The sequence below is a fragment of the Stigmatopora argus genome, chromosome 16, assembly GCF_051989625.1.
Source record: "Stigmatopora argus isolate UIUO_Sarg chromosome 16, RoL_Sarg_1.0, whole genome shotgun sequence".
Taxonomy (NCBI): domain Eukaryota; kingdom Metazoa; phylum Chordata; class Actinopteri; order Syngnathiformes; family Syngnathidae; genus Stigmatopora; species Stigmatopora argus.
Window position 1 is genome coordinate 9,799,354 of NC_135402.1, and position 19,420 is coordinate 9,818,773.

The window sequence follows — 19,420 nt, forward strand, 5'->3', positions numbered from 1 at the left end:
AAATTAATTCGTTCTAGAAGTGGTTTTGTAACTTGTAGTTTTCGTAATTAGCTCATTCATACTGTACATACAGAATTAAATACTTATATTTTTCGACATGCACGCCGTAAAACTAGAATTTTGTGACTTGTGTGACTGAGTGCATGCATGAATGCCAATGTGTTAACAAAGAAACCTCAAATGCCCCAAAACCAACAGGAGTTAACCTGGAAATACCCCTAAAATAAACAGACTGATGAACAGCCCAGAAATTCCTCTTATATGAATAGGAAATGATCCAAAATTTACAGGAAGTGATCTGTATGCTAAGATGACTAGGAAGTAATGCAAAATGAACTCGACCTTTAAATGTTCCCAGGCCAACAGGAAAAAAAACCCCATTAGAAAGTGACCACCAAACAGCCCGGAAATTCCCCTCAAATTAATAGGAAATGATCTCAAATTTACAGGAAATGTACCCTAAATTGAGAAGAAAGTGACACAAAATTACTCATTGCCTGCCATTTAAACTAGAGATATCCAATTCACTTAACCTGGTTGTGGATGCCATTTTGACTGGGAGAGGCGCCCCAATTAAAATGGATTTGACGTATAATGGCGGCTAGTAAGTTAACTATTTTGGTGAAAAATATTTTTAAAAATAGTAAAAGTTTAGCTTGTCTGTCAATTAGTACCCCAAAGCCACTCCAATCTTTTCCAGGTGTATTTCTTCTCGTCAGTTTGCCTCTATTTACTCTTGCTTCCCTCAGGCCTTTTCCCACGTACCAAAGTTTCCCATTAATCAAGATGTTTTCCTGCCAGTTGGGGCTCTCATCCTCACAGAAAAGTGGATACAAGGCATTAAAAATAAAATAAATATTTGCCAACTCTCCATTTAATGTGTTGGGTATTTATCAAAAACAGAGGTTTTGCGTTTGGAGTGCGTTAAAATATTTTCTTACAAATGTGACAAATGGATTGGCCGTCATTGGCAGCCTGTGAGCTAACTTATTGGTAAAAAAAATTGATCCACATGGGATCTATTTGCCATAAATATGACCCACGAACCAAAGTAAAACCCAAATCATGACACGCAGTAGTCAAAAAAAGATAAACCAACAAATGACTTGTTAACAACCCCCAGTTAAAGTATCATAATTCATCTTATCTCTTTACTTAACACATACTTTCGTTCCACCAGGTGTCCCAGTGACTACGTGGGCAATCGATGCCAATTTCCAAGCCCATGCAGCCCGTCCCCGTGCCGCAACGGCGGCGAATGCCGCGCCGTCTCCCACGGCAACACGTTCGACTTCCTTTGTGTGTGTCGGCCGGGTTTCACCGACCGCCTCTGCCTCACGTCCGCTAAACACGCCTGCATGAGCTCGCCCTGTCGCAACGGGGGGACATGCGACCTCAACGGTCTCACGGGCTACCACTGCCGATGCCCGATTGGTTGGTCAGGTATGATACGGTTGAGCGCGGTTGGTGTCTGCCAACTTTTCAAACACAAGTCAAAATTTCAAACGTTTTCCTTGGTTTTGCAGGCAAAACATGTCAACAACCCAACCCCTGCTCTTCAAACACATGCAAAAATGGCGGCCAGTGCTCGTCTTTCGATTCCACCTTCATGTGCACGTGCCCGCCGGCCTACCATGGTCCGACCTGCAAGCAAGACGTCAATGAGTGTGCCCAGAGTCCGTCACCTTGCCACAATGGCGGCGTTTGCGTCAACGAGGTGGGCTCCTACCACTGCCGCTGCCCTCAGGATTACACCGGGATGCACTGCGAGACCCGTTACGTGCCGTGCAACCCCTCGCCGTGCCAGAACGGGGGAACCTGTGTCCAAAAGGGTGACACCACCTATGGTTGTAGCTGTCTGCCAGGTAAGCGGTATTAATGCGCAGAATCAGATCAAATTGTTTTCCCTAGTACATGCGTACTGGAATATGTTATGCGCTACTGGAATGACGGCAGGAAACAGGAGTACAGACGTTTCCCTTTGATAAGCCAACGGTTTGGGCGAACAAAACAAAGTTGTTTAAAGCCTCTAAAGTTTCATCGGTGCGCTACGAGTCTCTTATGCAAGATTGGAACGTTTTGTCTCAGTTTTTGGGTAGTGATCTTTAAAACATGTGTCAGAGTGGCGGCCCGGGGGCCGCATCTGGCCCGCCGCATCGTTTTGTGTGGCCCGGGAAAGTAAATCATGAGTGCCGACTTTCTGTTTTAGGATCAAATTAAAATGGAGTATAGATGTATATTAAATTTCCTGATTTTCCCCCTTTTTAAATCAATAATTGTAATTTTTTAATCAATTTTTGTGTGTTTTTAGTTCAAAAATAATTTTGTAAAAATCTAAAAATATATAAAAAGGCTAAAATAAACATTGCTTTAGATCTATAAAAAACTGAGTATTCAGGGTTTTTAATCCAGTTCTTTTAATCCATTTATTAAAAAAAATCTAAATATTATAGATTAAATATGAAATTGAGTTGACGTTAACACGGCCCGCGAACCAACCCGAGTCTGACACCCCTGCTCTAAAGTTTCATCGGTGCGCTATGAGTTGCTTATGCAAGATTGGAAAGTTTTGTCTCAGTTTTTGGGTAATAATCTTTAAAAGTTAGCAACAGCGTCGCTTAGGTTTAACTCTACCGATTTATCAGTTTTCTTCCGCGCTTGTGACAAAATACATCAGCGTTATTCCGGCTGCATGAAAGAATTGAGCTGCAGTTCTGTGTGTTCAAGTTTAAGCCTTGCAATGTAACTCTTGCGGGGGTCCATGCTGGAATGCGGCGAGATAGCGAAGCCTGCTGAGTTGCGGGTCGATGCTCTCTCTTACTCTTGTGGCTGTAAAAATAACAAGCATGTCTGTTGAAATTGTTTAAAGTCTCTAAACTTCACTCCAATGTAGTCATTTTGTCCTCACTGTGTTTTCAGGATTCACGGGTCAGAACTGTGAGCACAACATCGACGACTGTCCGGGCCACACTTGTCAGAACGGCGCCGTTTGTGTCGACGGTGTCAACACCTACAACTGCCAATGTCCACCACACTACACAGGTAATTTTGCCCGATAATCACCTCGGTTCCGAAGTAATAATTATGGCACAACATGACAAATATATAAAAATGAGATGCAATATGTACTACTCATTCTTTGCATTTCAGGCCAATATTGCACGGAGAACGTGGATGAGTGCGAGTTAATGCCCAACGCCTGTCAAAACGGCGGCACCTGCCACGACACCCACGGCAGCTATCACTGTGTCTGCGTCAACGGGTGGACAGGCGACGACTGCAGCGAGAACATTGACGACTGCGCCAGCGCCGCCTGCTATCGCGGCGCAACGTGTCACGACCGCGTGGCCTCCTTCTTCTGCGAATGTCCGCATGGTCGCACAGGTATGACGGTACACGGTCGATTGGTCGCCCGGAAGGTTATTGATAATTACCATTTCAATCGTTGCTCAAATTCCCTAAATACAAACTGTGAATTACTATTTAGTCATACTTAATGCCCTAGTAATTATTAGGCTAAAGAAAAGCTCCAAATTTTCCGGACTTTTATTGTTTTTTTGTTGGAGAACTTGTTAAGACCCTGACTGACGTACCTTCTTAAAGGGACAACGCATGTACATACAAACTCTTATACGCTCACACGTCGGCTCAGTGAAACTGCTATTGATGCATAGACTATGTTGTTTTACCTTGTTTTGTCGCCGGTCTTTTGGTCGTCGGTCTTTTGGTCGCCGGTCTTTTGGTCGCGGTCTTTTGGTCGCCCCGACCGCGACAACGGGCGACCAAAAGACCGCGACCAAAAGACCGGCGACCAAAAGACCGGCGACCAATCGACCGCACACGGGATTGACACTTAAGGGAACATTAGTTGGAATGCAAGTATCTGTTTAAAAAATAAACTTTGTTCTGTGAATTTAAAGGTCTGCTTTGCCACCTGGACGATGCATGCATCAGCAATCCATGTCAGAAAGGCTCCAACTGTGACACCAATCCAGTCAATGGGAAGGCGATCTGCACCTGTCCACCGGGATACACCGGCTCAGCCTGTAACCTGGACATTGACGAGTGCTCTCTTGGTACGCCCGATTTTTTTCTTCTCAGTTCTTAGGAAAGCGACTGATATATATTTCTCTTCCTAGGTGCCAACCCTTGCGAGCATGGAGGTCGCTGTCTCAACACCAAAGGCTCGTTCCAGTGTAAATGCCTTCAGGGCTACGAGGGTCCTCGTTGCGAGATGGACGTTAACGAGTGCATGTCCAACCCGTGCCACAACGATGCTACTTGTTTGGACCAGATCGGCGGATTCCACTGCATCTGCATGCCAGGTTTGGGCATTCAATTGAAAAAAGAATCGAGAAAGGGGGGCAAAATTGGTACACGGTCGATTGGTCGCCGGTCTTTTGGTCGCCCTGAAGATAAGTGATAATTACCATTTAAATCGTTGCTCAAATTCCCTAAATACAAACTGCGAATTACTATTTAGTCATACTTAATGCCCTATTAATTATTAGGCTAAAGAAAAGCTCCAAATTTCCCGGACTTTTATTGTTTTTTGTTGGAGAACTTGTTAAGACCCTGACTGACGTCCCTTCCTAAGGGGACAACTAATGTACATACAAACTCTTATACACTCACACGTCGGCTCAGTGAAACTGCTCATGGCCATTGTTGGCTTTTATTGATGCGTAGACCGTGTTGTTTTACCTTGTTTTGTCGCCGGTCTTTTGGTCGCCGGTTGTCGCGGCCGGGGCGACCAAAAGACCGCGACCAAAAGACAGGCGACCAAAAGATGGCGACCAAAAGACGGCGACCAAAAGACCGGCGACCAATCGACCGCGCACGGGCAAAATTAGACTAACTGAGGTTTTACACTTTTCAGGTTACGAGGGTGTGTTCTGCCATATTAACACGGATGAGTGCGCCAGTCAACCTTGTCTCAACAGCGGCAAATGTGTCGACAAGATCAATTCCTTCCACTGCGAGTGCCCTCAAGGTAAGAAAATGATCGGATTGTTTTTGCCTATCTCCCTATTGGTATCTAGACGAGAAAAGTTGATCGTTAACCTTTCTGTTAATGATTATGCCTAACCATATATGGCTTGCAGAAGGTAAACAAATGCTTGGCTATGCTCAGTGCGGGAAAGCATTAGCATATTTGGCGGGCACGGGAGTTTGTGTGAGATCTTGGCGCCGAAACCAAGGGCAGGGATTGGTTTATAGCTCGCCAGTCTGAGCCCATTGTGTTGTCTGAAAGAAAGTTTCGGTTCACAGTAAGGCCTGGGGGAGAGGGAGGGGTTTCGAGCAGCATTGTTGTGGAGTGGTAGTTTCAAGTGCGGCGGGTTAAATACCGTTTACTAATCTTAGCCATGAACAAAGTGTCTTATGTTGGATTGCACCTGCAGGATTTTCAGGGCATCTGTGCCAGGTGGATATTGACGAGTGTGCCAGTACCCCTTGTAAAAATGGAGCAAAGTGTACCGATGGACCCAATAAGTACACTTGCGAATGCGCTGAAGGTGGGTGATCAGTTTTTTCGGTGGGTCCTTTGCGAACTTGGTGTGATTCTCCATTTTCCTTCGGTTACAGGTTACACAGGGCAGCACTGCGAGACAGATATTAACGAATGCTACTCCGACCCCTGCCACTACGGCACGTGCAAGGACGGCTTGGCGTCGTTCACGTGCTACTGCCGGCCAGGTTATACCGGCCGCCTTTGCGAGACCAACATCAACGAGTGTCTGAGCCAGCCTTGCAAGAACGGCGGCACTTGCCAGGATAGAGAGAACACGTATATCTGTTCCTGCCCCAAAGGCACTGCAGGTGAGACCCTATCAGGTGGGGAATGTTGATTTTTACAAACCGTATTTTCTGATTTTGTTCGCTCTGGTCCAGGTTACAACTGCGAAATCAACCTTGACGACTGCAAGAGCCACCCCTGCGACTACGGCAGGTGTATAGACAAGATCAACGGCTATGAGTGCGCATGCGAGCCGGGCTATACAGGTGAGCATTGGGCGGAGCTTACAGGTGCGCGGGGGGTGGTCCCCGAGCATAAGGAGGGGTGGATGAGACAGGTGGCTGGCGGGCCCGCTCTGGCGGAACAATGGTGTCAGGTTGCCAGTGTGAAATGGGGTTTGTGTATAGGCGGCCTGAATGAAGCACTGTCCCCAACCTATCCAAAACATACTTGAAAAGACTTTGTAAGAAGAGCCTTTAATAGGAACAGGGGGTTTATTAACGTTTCTCGTGTGATTGCATGGCATTCTTGTTAGCTTTCCTCCCCTTTTTGGCCCAACAGAACCGGTTCTGACTGGTAGTGTCTGTGCGATTATGCTAAAAGAGGGCAAGCCAGGACCAAGTGTGTATGTGTGTATGTGTGTGTGCGCGTGCGGACTGCTGTGCATCTCCCTCCCCTTCATCCGATCTGTCTTTTTGTGTCGACATGGGGAGTGCGGAGGGCACGGCGCGACGGAGACGCAAGGGGACAGAGGGCTCATTGTAACTGATGATGAGGCGGTTGGGCCCCTCCCCTTCTGATTGATGAAGAGTAAGGGAGTCGGGTTAGAGGATCAGGGGGTGGGGGGTAATTGTTACTCGGCCGTGTGTGAAATGGGTCTGGCCTTCTGTCCCTGTAAACAAGACTTGTGAGGTTAGGTGTCCCTGGATTGGGGGGTGGTGTGCGTATGTGTGTGTGAGTGTGTGAGAATAGAAGGAGTAGTTACACTGCCCCCCTTCCCTTCCTGGCACCATCTCCTCCTCCCAGAGCCCAAACGCTCCTTCTGGCTATTCAACAGGCTGCCATTCAGTCAATGGCGGCAAGGAAAAAAAGGCCCCCAAGGGGCCACCAGGCTCAGCGCTCACTGAGTTGCTCCTGCTCATTTCAATTGAATGCTCAGGGAGTTTTTAGTGTTAGCCTTCTATTGTCCAAAAAGCCGCACTGTTCACCTCAATGGGGGGGCTCAAAGAATACCGCAGCGCAGAGCAAAGTGTCCAGCTGCGCTTTGTCAATGTGTAGATATTCATGTGCAGGCATTTGCGGCAGGGAGAGTTTACATTTTTGCACAAAAAAATATAGAGGATTTCATTTTGTCTTCTCAGGAACAATGTGCAACATCAATGTCGACGATTGCGCCATCAATCCGTGTCACAATGGGGGCACGTGCGTGGACGGCATCAACGGCTTCACCTGCCTCTGTCCCGAGGGCTACGACGACGTTACCTGTTTGTCCCAGGTGGACGAGTGTGGCAGCAACCCGTGCATCCACGGCCGCTGCCAGGACCTGGTCAACGGGTGAGCGGTGGTCCCGTGACTGTGTGGTTAGCACAAAGATATTATCATATCGAGAAAACGCTGATTTTTTATTACCCACGAAGGTATAAATGCACCTGCGACTCCGGCTGGAGTGGTCCAAATTGCGATATCAACAACAACGAGTGCGAGTCCAACCCGTGCATGAATGGAGGAACTTGCAAGGACATGACCAGCGGCTACCATTGTACATGCAGAGTGGGCTTCACAGGTCAGCTACTTTGGCTTCAATGTCCTGTTTGTTTTAGTTCTCCTTTTACAGTGGTACCTCGACATACGATCGTAATCCGTTCCGAGACTGAGATCGTATGTCGAGCTTTTCGTAACTCGAGCGAACGTTTCCCATTGAAATGAATGGAAAACAAATTAATTCGTTCCAACTCTCTGAAAAAACACCGAAAACAGGATATTGGATTGGAAAAAATGTTGTATTTCTTCTAATTCGCCATATATTGACAAAGTAATAAATAACGAGTGGTTTAATGGTAATAAAATATGTTTAATAGAAGTAAAATTAGACGCATTTCGCGGAGGGTAGAGACAGCGGCATACACGGAGGCGGAGGGGGGGTGTTCGGGGGGACTTTATCCACAGCACTCGTAAATGAACAAAGAAATTTAAATTAACTTGGATTAATATATAAAGACACACTTAAAAATATGTTTAATGTAACTTTACACAAAACTTTGTTTACCTTCGTTTACCGGGTTAGCGGTTTGCCACGCCTCCACCCTCACGTTCGCTATCGATGGGCTGTTTGCTATTATATTTCCTTCAAAATATTCCGAAAATGATGCACACAAATGTCCTCACAATAGGATAACGCACGACCACTTGCCAACGAGGATAGTTCTGAATGAGCGATCGCGGGAGCTTCTTTCCTTAGAAAGAAAAACAAGAAATGCAATAGCTGAGTTTACCCACGTATTGATTGTGGGTAATGAAGTTTTTTTCTGAGAAAGGGTGCCATTGCCTATGGGTGTTGTGTGCACAAGTATACTTCATTACCCAGAAAGCCCTCTTTTTGCCCGCGCATGCGCGTTGTGCGTTTCCTGGTCAAAACTCGTCTGAATAAATCGTTCAGTCCTCGTAGATATAGTAGTGTATAAAGAGATGCGGCAAAAAAAGACAGTGCGCTACAATGATAAACAGCCTCTCATGTCATGGCCACCTGGCTTGGTCGCATCTCGAAATTTTGATCGTATCGCGGGCGAATTATTCGATCGAAATTTTTGTCATACCACGAGCTGATTGTAGGTCGTGGTACCACTATACTGGCATCTAATCACGTCTAATCCCACCACCACAGGACCCAACTGCCAAACCAACATCAACGAGTGCGCGTCCAACCCCTGCCTCAACCAAGGAACCTGCATGGATGACGTGGCAGGATACAAGTGCAACTGTCAGCTCCCATATACCGGTACGACACGTAGACTTCTCAAGATTTGCTGACAGCTACGAAGACCGTCATTGTTTAAACAAACATTCTCCAGTAGGCTCTCTAGCAGGGATGCTTGTTTTGTTCTTCAGTGTGTGGAAAGATCTGGTCTGTGTTGGAGGGATAACATAGAATGTGTTTTTCTTGGGAGGGCGATTGGGGGTAGTGTACCGTAGTTACTAATATAAGTGAGAGAACTCGAGCCTGCTCCGCAGCCCCATTCCCATTCCCGCCTCATCCTGTTTCCTGTCTGTGATCGCACAATAACAGGAAACAGGAAAGCCCTTCCTATTTTGTTAAGTCGTCATGGAAATGGATAAGGAAGAGGGATGGAAACTCTTAGTTACCGGCTTCAATGTTTGTGCTATTGTTCCCAGGTGAAAACTGTGAGACTTTGCTGGCCCCCTGCAACTCGAGACCCTGCAAAAATGGCGGACTATGTAAAGAGTCTGAGGACTACCAGAGCTTCTCATGCAGCTGCCCCGCGGGATGGCAAGGTGTCTATTTTTGTCGTTTTCCAGACACGTGTTTGCCGCATCTAATGATGATACACGTGTTTAATGGCACTCTCTTTTTCATCAAGGTCAAACTTGTGAGATTGATATCAACGAATGTGTGAAAAGCCCGTGCCGCAATGGTGCTCTTTGTCACAACACTATGGGAAGCTACCAGTGCAAGTGCCTGGCTGGTTACACCGGTCAAAAGTGTGAGACTGACGTCGATGACTGCAAGCCGAGTAAGCCCCATATTAGAACTGTGAAATCAAATTTGATAAATGCCTCAATGAAAGATTACCACTTATTATTTCCTTCCTAAAATATGCTGTTAGGGCACATTAGTAGAAGGATTTTTTCCCCCCTGACACAGATATTAGAGAGCCTATGAGAGTGATTTAATATCATAAATCAGTGGCGGTCCGTGCATTTTCTCGTAGCGCCTTCAAAGGGTAAAATCCACTTCCTAGCAGCATTTAATGATTAAATACAAATACTGGAGCTTTTCAGACATTACAACCGGGCCGGTGGGGGGATTTTCCCGGGAAAAGACAGCGATGGACGTCAATGGCGAAAGGGCAAAAATTGCACTAAAATGGGGTAAAATCCACTTCCTAGCAGCATTTAGTGATTAAATACAAACACTGGAGCTTAAATACAAACAATGGAGCTTTTCAGATATCAGAACTTGGCCCACAATTGAAATATTATTTAGGAATATAGCCATATTTTACTCACCAAAAATCCTTTTTAACTGTACACAATATCCATTCTCCTTTCTTTCTTCCTTCTTTTATATCGCCATCGAAGCTAATGCTGAAAGTCGAGCCTGTCCCGTCGTATTTCTGGCATAGTCCGTCTTGAAAATGGCTTTAAATCAACAACAATATATTTGCTTGTGCAGCTCGCTCCAAATACAGTTTGGTAGCTCTGGCTAATCACTAGCCAATCATAGTTGGTGAAAGCGATGACGTATCCCTACGCCTGCGACAAGTTAATGACGTATCCCTACGCCTGCGACAATGCATTGTGGTGTTGCCAACTCGAAATCTGATTGGTTAAAGCAATGTAGACCAGACATGGCTGTGATAATCGAAAAATCGCAAAGTAGCCGCTATTATAACTACCTTTTTCTTCCCCTCAGTGCCGAGTCCTAGTAGCAAGCGGAAGGCAGCGGAGTGGATTTTCCCATTTTTATGAACTTTAAAAATAATAATAATAATAATAATAATTAATAGCAGAAACAAATCTCAAAGAAGTGAATTCGCGATAAGTGAAGTTGCGATAATCGAGGGAAGACTGTACAGTGTTGTCTTCAGATAAGGGTATAATTCATGCCTTTCCCAGCATCATCTTTCAAATCATAACTTTGATATAGTCTCATCTCATTTTCTGAACTGCTTTATCCTCATTAGGGATGCTGGAGACAATCCCAGCTGCCTCCTAGTATTTCACCAGATAAATATTAAAGTTGCTGTTTATGCTTTTATTTTTTGAAAGACAGGTAGTAGTTTTAACTATGCAAGGGCCTTATTATATTTTGAAATTGTTCCGTTATTGTAAAAGTATCCTCAAACATCTTGGTTGGCGTTTCAGATCCATGCAGCAATGGCGGTCTATGCCGTGACGGCGTCAACACCTTTACGTGTACCTGCCTGCCTGGCTTTCGTGGCGGCAGATGCGAGCAGGACATCAACGAGTGCGAGAGTAATCCTTGTCGGAATGCTGCCAACTGCACTGACTGCGTGAACAGCTACACATGCACCTGCCCACCCGGTTTTAGCGGCATCAACTGTGAGATCAATACCAACGACTGCACCGATAGGTAGCTTTCCTCGCTCGCGACATGGCCCGTTAACCTCTAACATGTGGAGGATGTAACAACTAACTTAAGTTGCATTTCATTAGCTCCTGCTTCAATGGCGGCACCTGCGCAGATGGTATCAACGCCTTTACCTGCCTGTGCCTGCCGGGATTTACCGGCAGCTACTGTCAATATGACATCAACGAGTGCGACTCCAGACCGTGTCTCAACGGGGGCATGTGTCTAGACAGTTTCGGGACGTATAAGTGTACCTGTCCTCCTGGCTACACTGGTGTTAACTGCCAGGTAAAGGTTCTGTTTAGGCTTCTTGATTATCATATGGTAGTTTGAAGTTAACGTTCTTTTTTGTTAGAATCTCATACGGTGGTGTGATTCGGTGCCCTGTAAAAATGGGGGCACGTGCTGGCAGAAAGGGGCCTCCTACACCTGCCAGTGTCAAACCGGATGGACTGGACTATATTGTGATATTCCGAGTGTGTCCTGTGAAGTCGCCGCCAAACAGCAAGGTAGCCATTCGATAATTGCCTTGAAAGAGGCGTGACGCGACTTAAGAGTTTTTGAGATACGTACATTTCTGTATGCAGATTTTCTGTTATAACTACTGCAATGTTAAAGTGCAATGTGACTTGGAATCTGCACAGAATTTGTCTTTGCAGACCCTAACCCTAACCCAGGGGTGTCAGACTCGGGTTGGTTCGCGGGCCGCGTTAACATCAACTCGATTTCATGTGGGCCGGACCATTTTAGATAAACTTCGATAGACTTTTTATGAATGAATTAAAAGAACTGGATTAAAAACCCTGAATATTCTGTTTTTTATAGATCTAAAACAATGTTCATTTTCGCTTTTTTATATATATTTTTGGATTTTACAAAATGATTTTTGAACTAAAAACACAGAAAAAATTGATTAAAAAATTACAATTATTGATTTAAAAGGGGGAAAATCAGGAAATTTAATATACATCTATACTCTTCATTTTAATTTGATCCTAAAACAGAAAGTCAGCACTCCTGATTTACTTTCCTGGGCCACACAAAATGATGCGGTGGGCCAGATTTGGCCCCCGGGCCGCCACTTTGACACACATGTGCCCTAACCCATGCACTGGGTCATACCTGGCAACTTGTTTTCAGATATGCTAGTGAGCCAGCATGCAATCTAAAACAAGACAGAAAACTGACACATTCTCATTAACAAGGTTTATTAGGGATAAAAAATAAATAAAAAATAAAAATAAAAAATTTTACATTTACTTTCAAATTCTACAGGAAACAGACTCACATATTTAGTATTTAAAACTACCTCCTAGCTTATTACTAATGGTCACGTTAACATAACGTGTTGCAACATTGCCAAACGAAGAATTTAATTCTTTACATTATATTTAATTATATCATTATTATTATTTTTTTACATGATACATTAAATCTTGCCCTTCTTTTCACTGAAATCACAGAATACAAAAACAGACGCAAATATTATGTATTTAACCACCTAGGCCTTTAAGTCTGCTATCTTAATAAAAATGGTAACACTCAACGCAACAATGCTTAACAAAAAGAGTGTAAATCGTTACAATATATTTAATGTAATTATGCAAAGTGTGTGTGTATGCAAAATACTATGAAAGCATGCTATTCTTTTTACCAAATAACAATAAGGAAATTGATGATTTAAGATACGAATGACCGTGGCCACGGAACAAGCAGGATTCTTAAGTCAAGGCACCGTTGTACTCATTTCACTTCCATGTCTGTACTGTAATTAACCGCCATTCTTCTTTCTTAGGTGTAGAAGTGGCTCACTTATGCAGGAACTCAGGCCAGTGTCTCGATGCCGGAAGCACACATTACTGCCGCTGCCAGGCAGGTTACACTGGCAGCTACTGCCAGGAGCAAGTGGACGAGTGTTCCCCTAATCCTTGCCAGAACGGCGCCACATGCACCGATTATCTCGGAGGCTACAGTTGCGAAGTACGTGATTGCATTTAAGTTTTAGCGTAAGGTACAACATCACATCATGCTAGAAATTCTCACATTTGTCTCCAACTTCAGTGTCTCCCTGGTTACCATGGGGTAAACTGCTCTAAGGAAATCAATGAATGCCAGTCTCAGCCCTGTCAAAATGGAGGGACTTGCATTGATCTCATCAACACGTACAAGTGCTCCTGTCCCAGAGGAACCCAAGGTACATAACAAAATTGCACTAGATTGCCCAAAACAAATAGAATCAGGCCAGACCTTTCACCAGATACTTCCTAATCCCCAGGTGTCCACTGCGAGATTAATCTGGACGACTGCAACCCGTTCAGCGACCCGCTGACCCACGAGCCCAAATGCTTTAACAACGGCAAATGCGTGGATCGCATTGGCGGCTATCAGTGCATGTGCCCGGCGGGCTACGTGGGCGAGCGCTGTGAAGGCGACGTCAACGAGTGCTTGTCGGATCCCTGTGATCCCAGAGGTTCTTACAACTGCATCCAGCTCACCAATAGTTATCGCTGCGAATGCCGCACTGGATATACAGGTATACACTCATGACACAACTACTCTATGTGTGTGTTATTGGTGATTAACATTGTAAAAAATACATTAAACAGGGCAGCGCTGTGACAAGGTGTTTGATGGCTGCAAAGGAAAACCTTGCAGAAACGGAGGCACCTGCGCAGTCGCCAGTAACACTCCTCATGGGTTCATCTGCAAGTGCCCACCGGTGAGTGCAACACTTAAAAAGGGGGGGGGTTCCTCAAGATCTATTTTTCCAGGTAATGTACGAGTGTGTGGAGTGCTCTATCCAAAACTTTAATAACTAAGGCAGGAATCTTCAGATAATAACAAGGATTTAGAAATCAAATCATAAAACCAAACCTGACAAGACATGGGGAAACGAGGAACATGGTAGGGCAACTTGGCATGAAGCAAACCGAGCAGATCCCACAAAGACTAACAAACACACAGGGTTTAAATAGACAGACAAGGGTTGATTACAAGGTACACACACTCCTGATCACATGAGGGAAGGGAAACCATGAGGGACATAATATGCGAAAAGAAAACAAACCAACTAAAACCCCAACTAACCCTAACTAAACCTCCCGTTTTTTCAATAAACATCAGCAATTATGTATGTTGATATACTTTAATGTATATAATGAATAACTTAATGTTTTACAGAATCAATCTTTTCCCAGGTTTTAAAAAGCATTCACAAAAAAGACGAAAAATGTGCTTTGTTTAATGTTGCGGTGCGGGAGTTTAGGTTTGGCCTAATGGCAAACATGACTCATAGGTAATAGGCGGGTGATTGGTTACACTTTCTAACACTCCTGTCTCAAAATTTTCTGTTCTGGTGTGGAAAACAAGTCAGCGCTACTGTTTACTACCACAGTAATCACAAACTGACATATTCCGGCAACCCACGATGTGGCTCCAGTTTGGCTCATTCTCTAATAGAAAGCCAACTGATGTTTAGAAAGGACGTGAAACTAACCAACGAATAACCACGCTTGTTGTTTTAGTTGAAATCGTGTATGACTGGATCAAATCTTATTCTCATGCAATCTACCAATAGTACCATAATGTTCGACTTCGACTTGTAGGTCGGGATCGACGCACCAATGTTCTAAAATGCTTTTATTTCCTTTAAAGCCAAATCTTTTTAAGGAAGGAATCGGATAGATAAGCAGCATCAAGAAATAATTTGTGATCGTCTCTCATCAATTCATGCGCTTAGTACTTATTGATGATTTCTATCTCTGTCACATTAGGGCTTTACTGGCTCCTCCTGCGAATACGATTCTCGCTCATGTGGGAATCTTAACTGCAAGAATGGCGGCACCTGCGTATCAGGTCATTTGGGCCCACGCTGTCTGTGTCCTCCTGCTTTCATCGGACCCGAGTGCCTGACCCCGACCGACAGCCTGTGTATCTCCAACCCGTGCTACAACGGGGGCACTTGCCAAATCACCCCAGACGCGCCGTATTTCCAGTGCAGCTGTCCCAGCAATTTCAACGGCCTGCTGTGCCACATCCTAGACTACTCTTTCATCGGGGGCTTCGGCCGTGACATCACGCCTCCTCCCCAAGTGGAGGTGAGCTGTGAGAACCCCCAATGCGACGAGTGGGCCGGCAACCACATCTGCGACTCGCTGTGCAACAACCACGCCTGCGGCTGGGACGGGGGAGACTGCTCCCTCAACTTTGACGATCCCTGGCAAAACTGCTCGGCGGCCCTGCAGTGCTGGCGTTACTTCAACGACGGGAAGTGCGACGGCCAGTGCAACAGCCCTGGATGTCTCTATGATGGATTTGACTGTCAAGGACAAGATGGACAGTGCAAGTAAGTTTAGAAATGTTGTTGCACGTGTCAGTGGCACAAATTTCAAGACGGGTTGCCAGATTAGGTCAGCCATATTTTTTTCTGTGCGGCCTGCAAAAGTAAATCTATTTCGACTTCATGTTTTTGGCTAAAGTAAAATTCAAATAACATTTCTCCAGTCCTCAATAAAAGATGGAGGACAACGGAAGTATATCTCTTGTTTCCCTTTTTCACATAAACGAAAATGAAAATCAATCAATACACATTTCTAATGTTTTTTACAAAAATCTAAGAGAATACTTTCCCACTGTTCCTTTTTATTAAACAATGAACAATATAATTGACTATTTGAGACTCAAAGGGAATTTAAACTATTTTTTAAGTGGACTGTGTCACCAAACAATCAAAATCTATTCATTTGCTATCAATTAGTTGTTGCTTAATTGTGCTAGTCCTATTTTCCTCTGAATGAAAGCATGGCCAATGACAAAGATGAGTTTGACAGGCTACAATGATTATTCAAATAAATCAAATATTATAATTACAAAAAAATTGGGAGCAGTAACTAGTGGGCTACCTAAAAAATGCAAATAATACTTTAAGGATGTTTGACTGAAACTAAAATTAATAAGGCATTCCTCAGTTTTTTGTCTAAATTCGATGAATTTAAACAAACATTTAAAATTTAATTAACTGCTCTAGTTACTAGATTTTGAAATAAAAAATTCCAATCAAAATTATAGCAACTAACAATAAATTTCAATTTATTGTTCAATTTATTCAATAAATTTAAATAAGATCCCAAAGTATTATCACCCAGCCTCACATTTATATTTTCTACTTGCATTGTTACTGAAGCATGCAACATAAAGTTTTATGCACATTCCAGAATAATCATTGTGATAATGAGGGAAAAAACATTAATTTCTATTTCCCAATCCACTTACCCTCACAAGGGTTGCTGAGTCTTATCCCATTTTATCACTGTTTGTTTCCATAATTTGTGCTATATTAATTTATGTTCCTTTTCCCCCCCTGCAGCCCACTTTACGATCAGTACTGCAAAGACCACTACGCCGATGGCCACTGTGATCAGGGCTGTAACAACGCCGAGTGTGAATGGGATGGCCTGGACTGTGCCAACAATATGCCGGAAAAGCTGGCAGATGGGCATTTAGTCCTGGTGGTCCACATACCTCCGGAACAACTCAAAAATCGTTCTTCGGCCTTCCTCAGAGACCTCAGCGGTGTCTTACACACCAATGTGGTTTTCCGCCGTGATGCCAAAGGGGAGCCCATGATTTTCCCATACTATGGCAACGAGCAGGATCTGGTGAAGCATAACGTGCTGAAGCGCTCTGCAGACGGGTGGCCCGAGTGGGCGGCGATGCCTGCCAATGTTTTGGGTCAAATGAAGGAAAGTGTGTCTGCTATTGTCAAACCACGTAAACGCAGGGAGCTGGATTCTCTGCAAATCAAAGGGTATGTCCCACTAAACTAATTGTCACTTTTTGCCCTGTATTTTTTACAGGAAGAGCATGTACACTGTAAAAAATGTATATGTATAGTACACGTGTCAAAGTGGCGGCCCGGGGGCCAAATCTGGCCCGCCGCATCATTTTGTGTGGCCCGGGAAAGTAAATCATGAGTGCCGACTCTGTTTTAGGATCAAATTAAAATGAAGAGTATAGATGTATATTACATTTCCTGATTTTCCCCCTTTTAAATCAATAATTGTAATTTTTTAATCCATTTTTTCTGTGTTTTTAGTTCAAAAATCATTTTGTAAAATCTAAAAATATATATAAAAAAGCTAAAATAAACATTGTTTTAGATTTCTAAAAAAACTGAATATTCAGGGCTTTTAATCCAGTTCTTTTAATCCATTTATATAAAAAAAATCTAAATATTATATCTAAAATGGTCCGGCCCACGTGAAATCAAGTTGATGTTAAAGCGGCCTGCGAACCAACCCGAGTCTGACACCCCTGATGTACACTGTTAAAAAATGTATACGTATAGTATATTAATCCTGCTAACTCATTCACTTGGAAGTAAAAATGGATTGGACGCTCCTCCTTGCGATTGGCACTAAAACATCAGTCCTACGAGTTAAAATTCATTTTTGTATATCATTTTGTCATTTTCATTGGCAGTGAATGAGTTAAATACTATTTGAAATGAATAATGACATTAGTTTTATTATAACCTTAATTGTCTTTTTTGTCAAAATTTTATTCATTTATTAAAAAGTAACAATATTTAGCAAAATAATACCTACTATAATATCTACACAACACAGGCGACCAAAAAAGGATAATGTGACATATTCCATGCTGCACTTTACCAAAATTTCTCCAATACGTAAAAATCAGTCAACTATACAATCTAATGGAAAAAAATGTACATAACTATGAAAAAGACTGATATGTTAAACTAGTATTGAGTGAAAATTGATATAGAATCTTTATAAAACACCACTCAAGGTTGGCTGCAGGCACATTAGATTCCTTCTCAAATCAAATTTTACCAGCTGACTGTTCATACTATTTTTAGCAAGTATCCAAATCAGATCTGGGCCTGTTCAGACAGGGCCACATTACTGACCCATTTGACAAGTTGCTTTGGCAACAAAGGCGTCATAAACAAATCAAATTCCATCTGAGCTGTTCAGACTGGGAAGCTTCAGTGCCTGGTTAAAATTCAAGGGAAAATACCATATTTATTCAAGCATAACGTGCAGATATGTATAAAACGCACCCATAATTTGTGACTAAAAATAGGTGTCATTTTTTTTTCACTTTTTCTCAGCTCTTTTAAATCCTTAAAGTCTAATTCATCATCATAATATTTAATATTTTTTAAAGTCTGATTCATCATCAGACTCACCAAACAATTGATTCCATTCTTCTTGAGGTCTTTTTCTAAGTGTGAGCACTGGCGAATAGAACGGGCTCTAGCGCTCCATCTGGCAGTTCTTTGGTACAAAATTTTGCGCGTTATATGTGAATAAATACGGTAGTTTAAAATTTCAGAAAAAGTTTTCCTGAAATGTTCTGCCAATTTTCCTTTTTTCACTATGTCGGTTGACAAATCTCTCCTTTCAACATATAGCTCGATAGTCTACCTGGAAATTGACAACCGCCAGTGCTACCAGCAATCCAGCGAGTGCTTTCAAAGTGCCACAGACGTTGCGGCGTTCCTCGGAGCGCTGGCCTCCAGTGGAAATCTCAACGTTCCCTACATCGAAGCTGTCACCAGTACGTAACTTACACTTTCTTCTAATACTTGACTAGCTGTCAGGCTCTTTAACAAAAGAAATGGCTGAATGTTCAGTACCAACCGTATGTAAACATGTACATCTATGTGTATGTATGTATATGTATATTTATATATATATGTATGTATATTTATATATATGTATATGTATTTATATGTATATTTATATATGTATTTATATGTATATTTATATATATATGTATATGTATATTTATATATATATGTATGTATATGTATATTTATATATATGTATATATATGTACATGTACAACATATACATATATTTCAGCAACACTCTTATTTATTTATATATTTGTTTATTTATTTATTAACTTATTTATTATCTTTTGATTTATGTCTAAAATGTTTTTTTCTGTCTGTATTCTCACCCTCTTGCTACTGTGACAATGACATTTCCCGAATATGGGATAAATAAAGTTATCTAATCTAATCTAATCTAACTAATTCTGATTGTCATGTTTTTTTTTAAATTTAGGTGTAAGACCTACTCCTTCGAGTTCGGAGCTGTATCCCATGTATGTGGTTTTCCTGGGATTAGCTGCATTGGGTTTCATAAGCCTTGGCGTTTTGGTGTCGCGAAAACGACGACGAGAGCACGGGCAGCTTTGGTTCCCGGAAGGATTCAAGACGTCCGAGCCCAGTAAGAAGAAACGCAGAGAACCTGTTGGCGAGGATTCTGTCGGGCTGAGGTGAGAACTCTTGGGAATGCTTCGCGGAATTGGAAGGTGGT

At 43.0% G+C, this 19,420-nt stretch overlaps 1 protein-coding gene across 2 annotated transcripts in view; it reads left to right on the forward strand.

Moving 5' to 3' along the window:
- Nucleotides 1-19,420, forward strand: part of LOC144090854 (neurogenic locus notch homolog protein 1-like) — a 38,933-nt gene that overhangs the window by 10,482 nt on the left and 9,031 nt on the right. For both annotated transcript variants that reach the window (XM_077622722.1, XM_077622723.1), the window contains exons 3-28: nt 1,181-1,443; nt 1,527-1,865; nt 2,920-3,042; nt 3,151-3,384; nt 3,921-4,076; nt 4,140-4,325; nt 4,880-4,993; nt 5,403-5,516; nt 5,587-5,820; nt 5,893-6,003; nt 7,099-7,291; nt 7,375-7,520; nt 8,619-8,732; nt 9,128-9,247; nt 9,334-9,486; nt 10,841-11,069; nt 11,153-11,354; nt 11,422-11,575; nt 12,862-13,046; nt 13,128-13,260; nt 13,342-13,599; nt 13,673-13,785; nt 14,840-15,411; nt 16,432-16,872; nt 18,505-18,650; nt 19,166-19,379. In XM_077622722.1, coding sequence (XP_077478848.1) covers nt 1,181-1,443; nt 1,527-1,865; nt 2,920-3,042; nt 3,151-3,384; nt 3,921-4,076; nt 4,140-4,325; nt 4,880-4,993; nt 5,403-5,516; nt 5,587-5,820; nt 5,893-6,003; nt 7,099-7,291; nt 7,375-7,520; nt 8,619-8,732; nt 9,128-9,247; nt 9,334-9,486; nt 10,841-11,069; nt 11,153-11,354; nt 11,422-11,575; nt 12,862-13,046; nt 13,128-13,260; nt 13,342-13,599; nt 13,673-13,785; nt 14,840-15,411; nt 16,432-16,872; nt 18,505-18,650; nt 19,166-19,379 — 5,247 coding nt within the window. The remainder of the gene's footprint in view (nt 1-1,180; nt 1,444-1,526; nt 1,866-2,919; nt 3,043-3,150; nt 3,385-3,920; nt 4,077-4,139; nt 4,326-4,879; nt 4,994-5,402; nt 5,517-5,586; nt 5,821-5,892; nt 6,004-7,098; nt 7,292-7,374; nt 7,521-8,618; nt 8,733-9,127; nt 9,248-9,333; nt 9,487-10,840; nt 11,070-11,152; nt 11,355-11,421; nt 11,576-12,861; nt 13,047-13,127; nt 13,261-13,341; nt 13,600-13,672; nt 13,786-14,839; nt 15,412-16,431; nt 16,873-18,504; nt 18,651-19,165; nt 19,380-19,420) is intronic.